This window comes from Dermatophagoides farinae, chromosome 2 (assembly GCF_024713945.1).
Source record: "Dermatophagoides farinae isolate YC_2012a chromosome 2, ASM2471394v1, whole genome shotgun sequence".
Classification (NCBI taxonomy): Eukaryota; Metazoa; Arthropoda; class Arachnida; order Sarcoptiformes; family Pyroglyphidae; genus Dermatophagoides; species Dermatophagoides farinae.
In genome coordinates this window covers 3,189,175-3,208,502 of record NC_134678.1, presented here as the reverse complement: position 1 = coordinate 3,208,502, position 19,328 = coordinate 3,189,175, and the positions used below count along the sequence as shown (strand labels likewise).

General features: G+C 28.2%; 1 protein-coding gene across 6 annotated transcripts; it reads left to right on the top strand.

Annotated features, from left to right (window-relative positions):
- Window positions 1-114: 114 nt before the first annotated feature.
- On the top strand, window positions 115-12,974 carry LOC124499192 (steroid hormone receptor ERR2). 6 transcript variants are annotated; one of them, XM_075728494.1, is made up of 8 exons: window positions 5,842-6,418; window positions 7,658-7,758; window positions 9,272-9,786; window positions 9,854-10,133; window positions 10,189-10,410; window positions 10,474-10,756; window positions 10,835-11,085; window positions 11,169-12,974. In XM_075728494.1, exons 3-8 carry the CDS (start codon window positions 9,355-9,357, stop codon window positions 11,417-11,419), a joined length of 1,719 nt encoding a protein of 572 aa, XP_075584609.1. In that variant the 5' UTR covers window positions 5,842-6,418; window positions 7,658-7,758; window positions 9,272-9,354; the 3' UTR covers window positions 11,420-12,974. The 6 variants fall into 6 exon arrangements, with proteins under 6 accessions (XP_046919027.2, XP_046919028.2, XP_075584609.1 ...); XM_075728493.1 differs by having other exon boundaries at window positions 5,842-6,963; XM_047063071.2 differs by lacking the exons at window positions 5,842-6,418; window positions 7,658-7,758 and adding an exon at window positions 115-215.
- The last annotated feature ends 6,354 nt before the right edge of the window (window positions 12,975-19,328 follow it).

The following is a 19,328-nucleotide window of genomic DNA, read 5'->3' as shown; positions in this document are numbered from 1 at the left end:
TAGAATGATACTGAAAAAAGTTTACAGAAATGTTGGCCATTCATATAAGATGGTACACTGAAAAATTTCCAATCAATTTTTGATAATTTAATGTCATTATCGATAGCGATATTCGATTATTAATGTTATAATTTTTTTTCACACAAAAAAATGTTTCTTTTGTTTCAATAAACATGAAAATCAGACAAGAAGAAAGAATAACTGTATCGAATCCGGTATGTTAATAGTTTTTTTTCTGTTTTTTTTTAAATTTAAATTTTTTAAAAAATAAAATTTAAACTTAAATTGATTTGTCATGAAATGTATAACGAATTGTGTGAAAAACTAATAATTCATACAGCAATTCGATTCGATTGATCGAATAATGATGATCGATTCGATTTTATGTTGTTTGTTTGAAATAATAAATAAAAGAAACCTAATTAGTGTTCAATCGATTAAATCAGGAACGGAAATTCCAATATCGTTTTGCCGACTATTTCATGAATCTTCATTTATCAAAGTCTTCAAAGATTGACGAAACAAAATAAATCCTGTAAAAGATAAGAAAGGACTTTTTCTAAAATAAGATGTAAATTGAGGATAGGTTGTCACCAACATAAGGTTTAAGATCTTTTTCAAAAAAAAGTAGGTGGATCCATTTGGAACTTTGGACCTTTTGTGCGTGTGTGGCTTATTTAACAATGTCCGAATTGGTTGAGTCAACACACACAAAAATATGAAGGAGGTACCACCGACACCAAATATATGGGCCTAGATTGTAAAAAAAACAATTTTTTCGATTTTTATTTGAATTAATGAAATTTTTTTTTTGGAAAAAGATCCAATTCGTGGTATATAAAATGAGAGGCGAAAGAAAAACCGTCTTAATCTGATCTTTTAATTTTTTTTGAATTTTTTCCTTCGTTGTTCAGTGAAAGTGAATACAGAAAAATTATTCTGCTCCAAATCATTTTACACAGTACAATAAATTCAAGGTGGAAAATATTGAAAAAAATAGATAGTTTCATTCCATTGCATTCGATTTTCTTTGTGATTTGATGATAATGATGATATGATTGTCATTTTCAAATGCTCATGCGATTCAAATTCATCAAATTCTGGTAAGTTACCGGCGTTTTCTTTCTCTTTTTTTGTTTGTTTATCGAATAATAATAATCAAATGACTTGAATGAATCGATCAAAATATATATATAGATCAGTATGATGCTACAGAATATAGTAATATTACCAATTGATTAGGAACAATTGCTCTCTTTCTATATATATAATATATATAAATACCGTCAAACAAACATTCAAATTCTATACATTTTTTCGCCTTGAATTTTTTTGTTGTTGTTGTTGTTGTTACTTCTTTTTCGCTATTTTCTTTCCCTTCACGCACCCATCATTATTTATTCTTCGTTTGTTAAACGTAGAATTCTTTTTTTTCGGTGTTTTGTACACGAACATTCAATTCAATTCAATTCCATTGTAATTGCTTGAGTTTGCCAAATGTTCTTTTTTTTTGGTCAAGGTCTTTCAATTTTTCAATACGATTCTATTCCAATATGATCTATGAAGAATGAAAGAATGAACAATGAATGAATGAATGAATGAATGAACATGGTATATCGTATGTATACTAACTATGAATCTTTGACTTTTTTCTTTTCTGTTGTTGTTTGTTGATGTTGATTTTACTATGATGATGATTATCTTTTTTCTTTAATATTTCATTTCTATATATAACAATCACCACCATTGCTAGTACCAATACTACCAGAATATTATTCTTCATTCTTATTCATGATGATGATTGATTTATCAGAATCTATTCCGTTTTTTCTTGATTTCAAATGGTCTGTTTCTTTGTTGATACTAATTTATTTTGGATACAAAAAAAATGACATCATTTTTAATGATAATTATTGGAAGCTTTGATTTACTCAATTCATTTTGATGATAATTTGATCAAATCAGCAATAGAAACAAACAAACACCATATAACCACATGTACATAGATTGATGCATTTCCCATCGATGATGATGTCTATCAGCAGGCATGTTGAATTTCAACATGAAATTATGAACCAATGAACAAATCTTCAAGTAATAACTAATGATTTTTACTCCATGTTTGATATTTTAATGTATCATTGTACAATTGATATGTATAGAAATTGATTGCCACGATTAAAGTAATACATTTCATTTGATTTGATAATTTTGTTTGTTTTACTTTATTAGATCAATTTATGTTGAAATAAATGAAATTACATTTGTTTTTTTTGTCTATTCATTCATGACAATTTATTATGTTTACATAAGAATCGTTTAAATTTCGGTAATTTTTTTCTGATTGTTTGAATTGAACAGAACGATCTCATCATAAGGTTTTTTTTCGATTTCGTTACAAACGATTATAAAATAATGATGATGATAAAATAAAAACAATTAAAAAAAGTTCACAATTAATAAACAAAAAAAGCAATAAACGAATCAGGAAATGCAATGATTTATCAAATGACAGTATTAATTATGTCGATATTCGTACATAAGATAACATAAGTTTTAGAATGTTGGTTATCTTTAAATATTTCTTTTGTTGTTGGCTATTGCTCATTTAATTTTTCTTTTTCAAAAAAAAAAAAAAAATTGTCGTTTCTTGTTTACAAGGACACCGATATAAAATCGACTAATCGATACAATTTACAATTGTTGTCAACAATTGTTCATCATCAGAATCAATGCCACTCTAATGGATGTTCAAGATTTATTTATTCAAAAAAAAAAAAACTAAAATCTGGGTGAGACCGATGAAATTTTGACAAAATTGAAACGATCAAATTTTCTTCTTTTTTTTTGTATACACAAAAACCCGATTGAAAGGCATTGATGCATGCATCGATGAGTTCGATTAATTGAAAATGATTGTACCATACATATACAAATCATTTTCATTTTGGATTCGTATCGATTGAAACCTGTCTTGGTGGTCATTACCATTACAATTTCAAACAATTCACAACAGCAACGATATTGACATTTTTTCCAAGGGTGACATTTGGAGTACCCAAAGGCTAAATTGATTTTAATCATAATGGCATAATAACCTTCATTCGTCTTCGAATCTTTAAACTTTTGTCCCTTTGTAACCTTTATCATCAAGATGAAATTTATGCACACGAAAGCTCAAAGGGTAAGTTAATATGTATAAGTCACAGAGTTGAAGGTGAAAGGACAAAAGACCGCCGCATCCTTTCCCAAGCGAATAATAATACTTTTACTTTATACTTTCTAAAAAAAATATGTTTGGTTAGTAGTATACCAACACTCAAACAAAATCTCAAACATCTTATGAATCCTGAAAACACTAACCAGACAGCAGCAAGTGTGTGGGAAACTCATATGTCTCAAGTCATTTTGAACCATCATCATCTCATGGCCATTGAAGGTCGTGTCAACATTTCAATCATAAATACATTACAATTGCTTTTGGATCACGTGACTATAGATCCATCTAATTGTCATGGTGATGATGTTGGAACTCCATCGAAATCGAATTTTTATCATTTGAAAAATCGGCAATCAATCTTTGATGATGATGATTATCATGATAATCATAATGATATGCCCGAGAAAAAAACAATACAAAAGAAAAAACGATTGAATGCTCGCGATTTCATTTTCCCACCTGTGGCATACAAGCACATAATAACCCTTTATAAAAATCCCCTGTATCAATAACCTTCAACCAAGGACACGATGATGTTGTTCCAAAACATCACATCACAATCTGTTCAACATTCCCACACATCACCCAACAACATCAATTTGAATATGAATATGAGACGATAGGGTTGAATGTTCTAATGTCACCTTCACCTTCAAGTTTTTTTTGTTGTTGTTAAAGAAAAGGTGACCTTTTTGTTTCGAATGTCTTGAATCGATGATGATGATGCGGTTCGACAAAGTTTTCCGTTCCTTTTTGTCAACAATGAAAACGGTCTTTCGTTTTATTTTCTGTTGTTATAAGTAAAAATGATAGACTTTACACCAATGAAAAATGTCTATTTACCGAAGCCAACTGACTAAGGATTGGTAGACAAAAATCTTTGAATTTTTCTCAAACAAAAGATCTTGAGAGAAAAGTTGTATCGAATCAGCCCTTTACTTTCCTTTATTTTATTAAGCTAAATAATCAATTCAATTCAGTCTTTTTTTCGTGTTTTGTTTAATTTTTTTGGAACCAAGATGCTAAATAGCCCGAAATTTACAATAATTGAATAGGATTTTTTTTCCTACCAAGTTCAAGGACAATTCGGTTAAGAATTGAATTGTTCCATTATAACCATATATCAATATCTATTGTTTTTAATGTCTTCTGTTTCATTCTTAATTTGGTTTTCTTATACAAAATTATAATTTAGCTTAAATTCTCATGGATTTTTTATCATCATATTGTGCATGCATGGTTGAAGGATTTAAAAATAGAATTTCTTTCCTATGTCTGTCGGCAAGAAAACAAAACAAAAACAATCAAAATCATCATCATTTGACGATGAATTTCATTCTTCTTTCACTTATTATTATTATTATTAGCTTTTCCTTAATTTTAAGCCATTATTATTATGAATGAGCTGCTGTTGGTTGTGGTGGTGGTGATTGTGGTGGTGGTGTAATCACATTAGCTACATATTCGGCGTTTTTTTCCCTATTTTAATCATAATAATAATTGTTGATTTGGGCGGCGTATTCTGGTTTTTGTCTGTTGGTGATGAAAATCTAGAAATTCTGTTTATATAAATTCCATTCCACATATTTATTGCGAAACAAAATGATGATATTGAAATGTTTCCAATCATTTTCAACAAAACAAAAAAAAAATGATTGATTGTAAGTATTATGACCATGAATTTTTCGATTTATTCCTTTTTTAATGGTTAATCTTTTTCTCATCATCAAATGGTAATTCATTGCATAAACTATTTATCTATCTATCTATATATATCTATGGTTTGTTTAGGATCATTGGATCAATTCCGATACTAAATTTGTACATTTACTTGTAAAAAAATATGATCCATTGAATGATTATCCAATAATGATAATCATATAAATCTAAACATACATCATTCATTCAATCTATGGAACCATTAATGGTTGTAGCAGTAGCAGAAGCAATAATAATAATAACAATCCAAATAATAATATAATATCCATTCATATAACATTTGATCAATTTATGATTATCATAGTAGCGGTATTTTTTTTAGTTATTATATATTATATATCATCTGAGTTTTGGATGTTGGATGATGATGATGCCTGCGTGTTGTCAATGCCAACCCAAAAACAATATTATAACCGTGTATATCAGTATGGGAGACAATTTTCATTATTGAATTTAATGTATCGCTGCTTCTTTCACATTCGGGCGCCATTCATTCATTTGTGATGGCTACCACCACCACCACCACCACCATCACCACCAGTGGAAAAAAGCATGAGAATTGAATATCCATAAAGAAGATATAGAAAGTGAATCAACTGTGTGTGTGTGTGTATGCATGTTTGAGAGAGATGCAATGCGCCCAAATAATGGTTAGTGGTGGTGTGATGGACGCATGGTGTTTCCAAACATAATTTTCTATTTTCTTCGCCCATTATCATTTCAATTCGTTTTGTTTTGTGTTGGATCCATGTACGACCAGAAATAAAGAGAGAAAAAAAAACAATAGATATGAGCTTTTTGATGGTAGATGATACACTACATACACAACGTAAGTGCACATGTAATTTTTTTTTCTGGTTTCCAAACAAATGTTCCTCCTACTCGTTTCGTTATTTTGTTATACATCTGCATTGCAATCTGGTTAAAATTTTGGCTGTAGGTGTGTGTGTGTGTATTGTGGTGGTGGTTGGTTGGTTGGTGGTGATTTTTTTTTCTTCGGTTTTGATCATCATCATTATCGTTGGTTTGTGTTGTTGTTTTTTTCCTACCCGGTGACAAAATATAGCGACTGGGAACTGAATTCTTTTTGCAGATTTTAGGAAATGAATGAATTTCATTTTTAATTGAATTGAATTTGTTGGTTTTTTGTGTGTATGTGTGTGTGTATAGAGTGAGAGAGAATGTGAATCTGATGGTGATGGTGTATCTATCGTGATTTAATTTCGTGAAGATCTGGTTTGGTGTTTGATGGTGATTGTGTGTGTGTGTATGTGTGTACGAGGTGAAAGTGTATGAGGAAAGAAAAAAAAGAAAGTTTGAAATTGGCTTTGTGGAAGAAACTTGAATATTTCCGTTATAAATAATCATCATTATAATAATTATCATCATAATAATTCATTCATCCGAATTCGATATGAGAAAAGAAATGAAATGATATGAAAACTTGGTTATGACACATCATATACCTTTTTGCAATTTGTATTTTATTTGTTTATTATAAAAATCAATTTTGAAATTGTTTTAAAAATTGATTAATTTGAAAGAGTGTGGACCAAATTCATTCACCAAATGATCATCATCATCTTATCATCAAGAATCGATTGAATCGAAAAAATATACAATTTCAATTCATTTCTTCCGGATTTGATTCTATGAAAACACAAAAAACACTTATACTATACTATTTACATATATAAGACACACTTATAGTATTTGTTATCATTTTTTTTCAATACAAAAAAAATTATATCTGTTATTTGATTATTATCATTGTTGTTGTTGTTGTTAATTATTTTTTTAAAAAACGATCCAATATTTATTATACAATCTGTTATCGTGCATATTATGTTTTGTTTTGTTTTTTTTTGAAAAAAAATTTGTCTATTCAAAACACACTAATTAACAAAAAGTTAGCCAATTTCTAGTCATTGAAAAAGGATTCTGTTTGTTTCTTTCATTTTTTTTGTCATTTTCTACATTTTAACCAATTACATCTAAACAACAAAAACATATACACAACACGGGTAACCTTATCTTTTTTTTACCTCAGAAAATTTGAAATCTTTATTTTGCAATAAATAAACATTCAACAGAGAAAGAGAGAGAGAGTCATCACTTTTGCCATTATCGATCATTGTTTTTTTTTTTGTTATGATACTAGATTTGAATATTTTTTTTCACATTTTTTCTCAACAAAAAAAAGAAGAAATTTTCATCATCTAAAAAAGTGGTCTTTTGTCTCTCGAATCAACATTCATTCACCACATATTCACACACACACACACAAACATTCACACAGCATACATAAATCTATCCGGTTAAAAAAAAAGTGAGATGTCATCTATAATCAAACAAAATAGCAAGCTAAACGAAGAAGACGAATAAATATAATAAAAAAAAATTAAAAACGTGTGCCAACCATATACGAAAATTATTATTATTATTGTTATTTTCAAATTCACGCCTACACACACACCCATATACCACCATTGTTTAATTTTCGTTGTTTAAACATTTTTTTTTTCATTTATGATTACCATTCTATGATATCGTTATCGTTACTATATTTCTTGTAATTACTTTTTTTTTGTTGTTAGTGCTTCCAATTCTTATCACTGGGCTAGATGTGTGCATGTGTGTGTGTGTGTGTGTGGTATATCCGTTTCCGTTATAAGAATTTAATTTAATCTGTTCATCATTTATTATCATTCTAACTAGTCAAGTTGTGATTTTTGTGAATCATTTGAAACTCAATCAACAACAGATACCATCATCACAACAACAACAACAACAAAAAAAAAACATATAATTGTGAATCTGTAAGTTATATCTTTTTTTGCTTACTTTCTTTCTTAAGTTTTTTATTCATTTCATTCAATTTATTTTTTCATCATCATTCCGGTGATTGATAATGACTATGATGATGATGATGATCCAATCCTTTTCTTTTTTTTTTTTTTTGGCTACTAAAGTAATAATGACAAACAATAATTTTATTTCAATCAAAAAAAAAATCATGCTTTGTCATTTCATTAATAATAATACGGGCAATGTGTGTGTATGTTTGTAGTTTTTCCGTTTGTTACATTAGTGAAATTTTTGTTTGTTTAAGGATTCAATTTCATTTTTTTTTGCACAAAATCATCTAACCATTCATTTCATTTCATTTTTTGTATTTATTAAAAGAAATGATGAATTTTTTTTTGTCAATTTCAAATCAAAAAGCTATAATGGGCGCCATCTTTCGACATTCATCATTATCGATTAATGGTGATTTTTTTTCATAACTATAACTATTAATATTATCAACAATCATCATCAATTTGATGATTATGGAAAATCCTGATTTTTTTGATTTTTCATAGTTTGATTATAAAACACATTTAAATTCTATAGAATAATTTGCTATAACTATGAAATGATGTACCTTTTTCACTTTCATAATAATAATGATGATGATGATGATGTAAAAACTAAATGCAGCAATTAAATTATCATCATCATGTAATGATAACATGTGATGATCAACATTCCTTAAATTCAAAAAAAAACAGGATCATCATAATCATCAATCGTTGGAATTATTTATATGTTATGTTTGATTTTCCATTTCACTTTTTTTCCCATTATAATCAATTAATAATTCCATTAACGTCATTGATGAGTCCATTCTATGATAATTGATTCGAGTTTGGATACATACGAATTTTTTTTTACGGTGATGGTGTGTATGTGCATTTGTGGACACCAGTGGCCTTGAATTTGAGCATATTTTTGCTTTTTATTTTTTCTTAACACGATGATGCATTTTATCATAATCACAATCTTAGTATGTGCGTGCGTGTGTGTCTGTCTGCCTGCCTGCCTGTGGTGTGATGTTTAGAAAAAAAAACGTCTTACGATTGCAATCAAAATTGTCTGTTTGTAATAATAATTGTTGGTTGGTTGATTTGTAGCACTTGTACTGTTTGTTTGTTTGTTCATCAGGAATAATAAAGTGTAGTGAAAGTATTAGCTTGTATGATGAATTTTGTCTTTTTTTCCAAGTGTTATTTAAAAAAAAAACAAAACAAAAGACTTTTACATAACAATCTAAAATATCTAAACCACAATTTTGAACAACAGAGCTAAAATGATTTTCAATTATCCTTATCGATTGATTGATTGATTAAAAAAGTTTAAAATGTTTCACAATTTAATGGTATTTAATTTTTAAATTTATTAAACGACGCCATCTATGATCTATTGTGATATGTTTTTTTTAGAAATTTACAATTTCGATTTCAATTTTCTTTCCTTAATCATGCTTTTCTGCTTCACTTTTTTTTGCAGATTAATTGCCGTAAAAAGAATAAATTTTGTCAACTAACATTTTATTAAAAGTCTCAAATTGCAAATTGAAAAATAAACCGAAAATGTCAACAACGAATGCAACGATCATCAGTCCTTTAATTACAAAACAGATTATTAAACAGGAAATTATTAAAGAAGAAGATGAATGTATACGATATATTTCCACCAGTACAAGTTCAAGAAATAACAGCAACAGTAACAGTACAACAACATCATTGAATAATGAAGAATCATTGGATGTTAGAAATGGACATAATTATACGGCTGCCATTATTAAATCGACTTCCAACAACCAGAATACCTCACATCAACATCATCAACAGCAGCAGCAAACAATATCAACATTACATAGAGGTGTGACAACTATAACGACAACTGCCAATAATAATCATCGATCATCATCGGCCAATATAAAACGGATCGAATTTCCTATTTCCAAGCATCAAATCAATAACAGTAACAGTAATAGCACAACACAAACATCGATCAATGTCGTAAGTATAAGTAGTTTTAAATGAGAAAAATTCTATAAATTTGATTCTTCAATTAATGAATAAATAGGATCTCTTTAGCGCACCAGCAAGCCTTGAACATTCACCATCATCATCACCATTGAATTATAATAATAATAATGACACTCATCATCAAGAAATGTTTTGCTCAAGCACCGTTTCAGGTGATATAAACACAAATGTTTGTCTGGATACAAATGATTTAAATAAGGTACGTGATTCATCCCCAAAACGTCTATGTTTGGTTTGTGGTGATACGGCATCCGGTTTTCATTATGGTGTTGCATCATGTGAAGCTTGTAAAGCATTTTTTAAACGGACTATTCAAGGTATTTATTTGTTTAACAGATTAATTGATTTTTCACAATTTTTTTCTGAAAAAAGGCAACATTGAATATACATGTCCAGCGACCAATAATTGTGAAATCAATAAGAGAAGACGTAAAGCATGTCAGGCATGTCGTTTTCAAAAGTGTCTTCGCATGGGTATGCTTAAAGAAGGTGTACGATTGGATCGTGTTCGTGGTGGTAGGCAAAAATATCGCCGTACTTCGGAAGCACCATATCAGGGACAGAATTACAGTCTAAAAAAATCCAATATTGATGGTATTTTATTGATTTTTCCTCACTTAATGATTGATGATGATTTTAATTACATTTTTTCTGTAGATAATCGAATTATTGCCGCATTGATTAAATGTGAGCCTGAACCGATAATGAGTAATGCCAATATACATCTATATAGTCCTAGTTCGAATAACAGCATTTCATCCGTTTCATCATCACAATATAAAAATCTATGTATTTTAAGTGAATTGGTTGATAAAGAATTAGTGGCTACAATAGCATGGGCTAAACAGATACCCGGTTTTACTGATTTAATTCTTAATGATCAAATGCGTTTATTACAATCAACTTGGGCTGAAATATTATCATTATCACTTGCGTTCCGGTTCGTTTTTATATGCCGATATATGTCTGTTTATTTTTTTATCATCATAATATTTTTTTTCATAAACATAATTGATAGATCTCAACAATATAGTTCACCGCCAAACACACCTGCATGTCTTAGTCCAAGCAATGCATCGTCGACAACGAATCCAATATTTAATAAATTAGTGTTTGCAACAGATTTTATTATTGATGATCAACAGGCTGCTCAATGTAATGCCGAAGAATTGTTTGCTCATCTGATTCAATTGATTCGACGTTTGAATCAGTTGAAAATTGCCAAGGAAGAATATTTACTTATGAAGGCAATCATATTGACCAATGCGGGTAAATGTTTGTGGTTTTTAACTTGAAATACTCACTGATTTAATGATAATTTCTATTTCCAAATTCATTACACATATATACAGATATACAATTGGAAAATCAAGAAAGTGTTTCAAAACTACGTGATACATTGCTACAAACATTACAGGAATGTGTTTCCATACTGCGACCACAATCAGCTATAAATCATCTTAGTCAAATATTTCTATGTTTTCCATTGCTTAGACAATTGGATACAGTTACACGGCGATTATGGTCAAATATATTGCAAGAAGGAAGTGTACCGATGCAAAAATTGTTTGTCGAAATGCTTGAATCAAATGTTGCATTCTGAACGAATTCAAAATTTACCGATTAAATTTGAATCAATCAATCAACAATCAACCATAGAAAACAACAATTCAACAAGATGTCGATCGGTTTTGTTGATGATTGTTCAACATAGTATTTGATTGATAATTTGATTCACGTTATATATAATCATCATCATCATCATCAGCTCGCTTTTTACACGGCAGAAATTATTTTATTTGTTAATTTTACATTCACATGTTTTTGTTGTTATTTTTTTTGTCGTTTAAAATGATGTGTGTGCACAAAACTTTCAAATGAATACCGATAGAAGAGTTAAGAGTATTTTTTTCAATAGAAATTATGACAAAGATTTTTAGCTGCTCATTTTCATTTTAAAATATACTAAACAATACACACCTCCCACCCACTTTTATTGATTATTGTTGTTTGCTATTTTCATATATTTAAATTTTTTTTTTGTCTTTTCATCAATTCTTTTTTTTGGTAGTCACACAAAGAATCATCAGTGAAATTGAAAAATTCATTTTCAAAAAACAGAAAAAATTGAATGTGTTCAACATATTATTATTATTCGATCGAGATTTAGTTCAATTCATTTTTCGCATACACTCACACACACACACACACACACACAAGACAATCTTAGAATTTTCTTTCGAAACAAAAATACTAATAATAATTCATTGGCAGATGAATTAATGAAGATTTATTTAGAGCTACATTCGATTCGATTTAAAATTTAACCTTTGAACGATGATGATTATTATCAACTATTACATACCGGTCAACTTACAATCCAAATGAATAATAAGGCGCTTTAAATAATCGATATAAAATGATTATAATTCTCATTCACCATAAACACATATACACACACACACATTTACCTTGTGAAATTATTATTATCAATTGAAATGATATATATGCAGAAAAAGTGTTTTATTTTTTTACGCACTACCCAACCGCACACACACATAAACACACAGAGATATTATATATTTTTTTGGCCATATGAATTATTATTAATTATTAATTTACGATGTAACCAGCAGCAGCAGCAGTCAAAGCAACAAAAAAAATCAGAATTGATTGATTGATCAACAGTTGCATGTTTTTATTTGTTATTCATTCATTCATTATTATTATTGTAATTGTGTAACATAGATTTTTCTTTTTTTTCAAAATTTTTATCAGAATTTTTTTCTTTGTTGTTTTAAATTACAAAAATTTAATCATCATCATCATCATCATCATCATCAACAACAACAAAAAAAAGAAGAGAAAATTTATTGTTAAAAAATTTTATAATTATTAATTGTTAATTGATTAAAAAAAAATTGGATGTGTTCACAACACTCTCATAGTATGAGACTCATACACACACACACAGTGAAAAATTTTCGTTTTTTGTTCGTATAAAAAAAAATTTTTTTTTTTGTTAATTTATTTTTCATTTCATTTTTCGTTCGTTCTCACAAAACAAACAAACAACAAAAAAAAAATCATTGATTTGATTCGTTTAATGATGATGGTAATTAATAATAATAATAATAAGAATTCTTTGATAATTTTAGAAATAATCACGACAATAATTTCTTGATAATTTCTTTATTTATTATTAATTTTATGGATAAAAAAGAAAATTTGCATTGCGATGATTGTCATCGTTTTTTTTTTTTTTTTGATTAGATAAAGTTCATGATCATAATCCCTATATATATATTATATATGTAAATCAAATAATTGGATAGAGAAATGAATTTAGGAATCCAACAATGATATTGCAATGTTTATCTAGTCATTGTTTGTTTGTAATACAAACAGGTAATATTTTTTTTATCAAATTTGTTGTTCTATTTGTAACAGCCAATAAAAAAAAACATGTAGGTAATTCATTGGAATCATGTCTCATATAAAATAAGGGAAAAGTCTTCTCTTTCTCTCTCTCTTGCACATTCGTACGGCGTGTGTGTTTAGCTAAAATAAACAATTGTAGCGTATTTGTTACACAATATATATTAGTTAGGTTGATTGCATTGGGTTTTGTTTGTCTGGCAATTGGTGATAATATTTATATATATTTATTATTTATAAAATTGTAACACGAAAACGTGGCGCCAATTTGATATCAATTATATGTTTATTTCGTTTTTTAATAACAAACGATTAACATATAGACATGAGAATAAAGAAAAAATAACATTAAAGAATGGAATATTTATTGATCATTTTTTTTATTGTATCAAAAATCGATAAATAAATCAACGAATTGGATTGATTGCAACAAGAAAAAAACGTTGTTTTTTTAAAAAAAAACTAGGGTTTTGGACGATCGCTAGATGGAAGCACGTGTAAATGTTTTACATGATTTTTATTTAAAATTTTGAGAAGAAAAAAATCATTTTTTATTCTATCTTTTCTGAATAAAAAATTATTTTTCATTCGACAAGAGAACTAATTCTATTGCTATCATTTTTCAATTTACCTGGTCATAATGATGATAACCATCAATTAACAATGTAGTCATCATTATACTATTATTCAATGTAATAATGTATATATAGTAATAATTATCCTTATTATTCAGTGCAAGAATTACGCGAAGGTAGCCGCTTACGGGAATAGATCGATATAGAATAAATGGAGAAATAATAAATTCTAGAAAATTTATCTACAAAATTCAACAAACAGACAGACAGGTTAGAAATAAGAAAAAAAAATCAAAATGACGGTCAATAATAATAATATTTTTAATTTAATTAATTCAAAGGAAAAAAAATTTTAAGGATCGGCAACAATCAATGTCTACTACGTTTGTTTACCACTGATGATGATCATTGGAGTGTTTTTCTTCTTTTTTTTTCTCTCTGGTCAATAACATCCAATCGATCGTCGTCGTTGTGGAATCGATAAAAAACAAGAAAAATTATCAATGTTTTTTTTCTCGGCATAAATTTTGAAAAAAAACCAAAAATAAAAACATAATATATTCATTATAATCACATCAGGATTTGATACCGACAACAACATCAACATTATATTAACCTCATCGATTCAAAAAGAAAAAAAAATTGAAAAAATAAAACCAGACGAACAACAATCCAAAAAAAAAAAAAAAATTAATCTCTCTCTCTCTCTCTTTCTCTATCTAGCTTTCTTCCTTTCACTCTGTGTCTGTGTATGAATCATTTTCTTCATCATCATCATCATCATCGAATAGAAAGAAGAATCTAAAATGACTGTCAACTCATCGAAAGAATCATGATGATCAACTTTTTTTTCAGAAGAAAAAAAAAGAATTTAGGATTAATAATTTTTTCCATACCTTTGTTCAAATCAAATATGTTAGTAAAGTTTTCTTTCTATCTTTTTTTTTCTTTCCTTTACATTTGATTTTCTCTCTTGTTGCACACAAAAAAAATAGTTTTTGTTATTATATGAATTATGTATCTTTTTTTCATTGGTTCGTTTGAGTTAAATTCTATTCGAATGAGTTTTTTTTATGATTGTTCAGCCGGTGTTTGTGTGTGTGTAAGGAGGATAATTAAACTTGAAGACCTGTCGATGATTAGTGTTTGTCTGTGTGTGTGTGTTATAGACAAACTGCACGAAGACGACAGCCAGATTGATAGTTTTTTTTTTTTGATTTCTTGAAAAGTTGAAAAACCATCGGATTGGAATTAGGTACGTGTGTTTTGTGTATGTGACGTTTATGGATTTATTCAATTTTTGATAATTTTTTAATGTTTTGTTTTTTTCCGGATAAGATTATTCTATGATCGATTCTTGTTGAACTTCTATATGCACACACACACAAACAAAAATAATATGTTACAAACAAGCAATTCACCAATAAAAAAAATTTTTTTTTCTCTTTCTTTTTCTTTATTAAGATTAAATAAACATGAAAATTCTTCAATGATGACTGTGTGTGTGTATCGCAAATATAAATGTTGAAGAGATGATGAAAAAAAAGAAATTATTTTAAATCGATAAGTCAAAATGCATACTATGTGTTAGCTGTGTGGCCACAAAATCATCAATTGTGGATGATGATGATGATGATGATGATGATGATAATGATGCGAGAATAAGACCTTGAGATTTTTCATCAAAAGACATTGGCGAAATGAGGATTTTCAACGAATAAAGAAGGAATAGGAAAAAGTCAATATCCAGACAATAAATCTTGAACCAATGTGTATTTGTATGTGTGTGTACCGAATCTATCAGTCAGTCTATAACTAAAACTTTCTTTGATTTTTTTTTCTCAATAAACTTGTATTACCGGTGTATTTTTTTTAAATATTTTGAAGATTTGGCTGTTGTTGTTGTCGAACAAGTTTGTCAAGATCATCGTTCGATTTAGATTCTATATTTTTTCGGTTTTTTTTTCTCATCTCATCTCATCTCGTCTCATTCATTCATTCATTCTTTCAAAACTATGTTGAATGCAATGGAATGTTTATGTATTATATGCGATGCAATCATCATTAACTTACTTATACATTTTCTTTTCCTTTTTTTTGCAAATAATAAAAAAAACTGGCCCAATCCACTATATTTTTGATTTCGATACATTCATGTCACACACACACACACATACGCACACCGCTATCACTTTCGATTTGCCAATACGTTTAATAAACGTTTTTTTTTTTTTTGATTATTAAATTCGTTTCTTCTGAATTCTCAACTAAATGAGGATGATGATGATAATCATTAAAATGATCAACAACAGCAATCATATTTATTTATATTCTACTATTTTGAAAAGTTCATTGATATTCTTAATCGTTGTATTTATTTATTTATTTTTTAAGAAAAAGCTAAACTTATACAATCTTGTTACAACAATCATACACACACATATGTGTGTGTGTACTATTAATTTTCTTTTGCTTTTCTACATTTCATTCCATTCAACAATTGTTGTATTTTTACCATCTATCCATCCATTCATTCATTCATTCATAAATTGTGTGTGTGTGTGTGTGTGTGTGTGTGTGTGAATTTATTTGTATATGTATGATAATGGCTCTCTAATTATATAAAGAATCGAGAACATTACCACATTACATACACACGACAATACAAGATTTTTATTAGAACTTTATAGTATTATATTAATATTAAATGACTACAATTTGATTATCATTACAATTGTGATGATGTATATTTAAAAAAAAAATTCTGTTAATTTGAATGAACCAAATACATGATGATGAGGATGAAGATGAAAGGATGGAAAAATTAAAATGAACTTTTGGCTTGAAACATTTATGTTTGCCAAACACTTGGTCGTGTGTCTGTATGTATGTGTCGATTACCATTACATCAAGATGATATTTTGAATGAACAAAGAATCGTTTTTCGTAAGTTTAAGCGGGAAAAATTTGTCTAGAATAAAAATAATGATTATGATGATGATGATTCAAAACGGGGTGCCTCTTTTTCATTATTCTTTGAAAGAGAAATGGAAACAAAAGAAGAAGAATAAGAAGAAGAAGAGGCGAAATTCAACTCCGTTCTAATTTTATCCATCCGGAAATGTTTATTTGCAATGTGTAGATTTTTTTTTGAAAAATGAATGAGTATTTTTAGAGGTATGTTTTCGATTTTTTTTTATTAACAACGATGTTGAATGGTGCTGCCTTGTGCATTCCAATATAACAAAAACAGAATTGAATGTGGAAAAATTCGCGGAAATTTTTATTATTCTTATTTTGAAATAAAATGTCATATGTAACCGGAATTTATTAACGCCAAGCACATAACTATTCATCCATTTATATATTCATTCAAGTCATGTCCCTCAAACCTTATTTATAATGACCATCGAAAAGCGGGTCAGCAAGCTCAAAACGATGATGATAAAGATGATGTTTTTTTTAGATTTTTTTTTCTAGTTTTAATTTCATCACATTTTATGACCCTTGTGATACCTGTCATTACGTTTTTTTTCTGCTTCATTTGAAATGTTAATAATCATTTCAAATAAAGATTCACAGTGTTTTTTTTTTTTTTTTTTTTGGTAATGAATTTTCCTACCTAGATACATCGATGATAGTGAGAGAAAGTGAAATTTAAACCTGAAACATCGATGATGATGATGATGATAATGATAATTATTGAAAGAAAAATAAATTGAATAATCCCAAATCATGAAATCGATAAATATTTGGCTGAAAAATTTCAAAATTAAAATTTTAGAGATTTGAACAAATTTTAGTGCCCTAAAGGCACAAACAAATTTGCCCGATTTCTTCGGTGCCTGTTTTTTAAATTTCTAAACGAATCTGAATGCCTATTATCGATGATGATGATGATGATTGGGATAGAAAATTATTATTATCGAGAAAGAAGAATTTTCTATATTACAGTGTGAGAGGTTTCAAATGAATTCTACGAATATGAAAAAAAATTAATTTTTTTTTGTCAATTCAATTTCGATCAACAACCGAAATGACATGACACCGATGATGAGATGAAATGTTAATGAACTCTTCGTTGGTAGTGTTTGCTGTTGTTGTTGTTAGGAATGACATTTGAGAATTTTTCCCTTATCTTTCTTTAGCTATAGCTAAAAGTAAATAGAATAATGATGATATGACCCGGCCGTTGGAAGAAAGTTTTATTTGATTTTATCCAAATAAATGAGATTTAGTCAAAGAACCTGAAAAAAAATAAGTAAAGCTAATAATTTTCATTTTTCATTTTTCCATATTCATAATCGATCGACTATAAAAATGGTTCTATTTTGGTTGATTTCTTCTTTTTTTCTGAGGTCTTTTTCTCTCGTTGACGAAAAATTTATTCATGTCACTATGGTTTCAATCAATCAAACAAATTGGACAATTTGAAACTGGCTATAGCCTGCTGTCGTGTAGTTGTGACAAAAACTGTTGAACCCTGGATGGAAAAAAAACACACACAAACCAAACCATTGTCTCTTTGTGTCGTTATTTGTGTGAGAAAAAGAATATTGTCAATTCGATCCATTTGTGTCAGCTTGTCTCACATTGTCGAGTTTTTTTTTGTATGTAGAGAATTTTCACTTTCCAATGATTCCTAGCCATTTCTACTATCAAATTTTCCTTTGTTGTTATTGTTGTTGTTGTTATTTATATTATTTTCGGTTGAAAAAAAACGTATTCATATAGAATCAAATTGCATGGAAACGTTCTCGGTCGGTCCCAAAACAACAGCAACCACAAGGACAATAATAATAAAATTTTCCTCATTTTTTATTCTTCTACTAAATCAAACAATTAATGATGTATTTGCGTGATGATTATAATCGATAGCCCGATGATGATGGTCCAATGGTCGAATGGCTCTTTGTTTGTTTATTTTCGATGGTCAATCAGTAGTTTGTTTTTATTCATTATTAGTTTTTTATATTCATTTTTATTTATTAATATGAGAATCTTATTATTCGGTCATTATCATTATCAACATCATTGTTGCTGTGTTTGTGTGTGTGTGTGTGTGTGTGGAAATGTGAATCAATGAATGTCATCTTTGATTTTTGTTTCATTTTATCATTTTTGTCGATCCATCATTTATTATTCATCCATTTAATTTGTTGTAGTTAGTCGGTTTTTATTATATTTAATGAATTTTTTATTTTCTGAAATTTGACCAACGAAAGCAAAAAGAAAAAAAACATTATTCGCTCATCAATGTTCATTAGGTCATTATAAAACAATTATGAATGAATGAATGAATGAAATTGAAATTGCAAAACTTTTGTTTTTCAATATTTTCACTTTTCCATGATTTTCTTGGGAAAAAAATGCGTAATTCTATTTAATTTTTTGTTTGTTCGGAAGCTTTTTTTTCTTTATTTTGATGAATGATTCAGGCAGAAAAAAAAGTGAATGATCAAAAATTAATCATTCAATGACACTGGTAAATTAAATGAC

Excerpts from the sequence above, each read along its gene's own strand:
- LOC124499192 (XM_047063071.2), top strand. The coding sequence starts at position 9,355 with ATGTCAACAACGAATGCAACGATCATCAGTCCTTTAATTACAAAACAG. Across the intron at positions 10,411-10,473 it reads AAAAAAATCCAATATTGATG|ATAATCGAATTATTGCCGCA; the intron begins GTATTTTATTGA and ends TTTTTTCTGTAG. Across the intron at positions 11,086-11,168 it reads AATCATATTGACCAATGCGG|ATATACAATTGGAAAATCAA; the intron begins GTAAATGTTTGT and ends ACATATATACAG.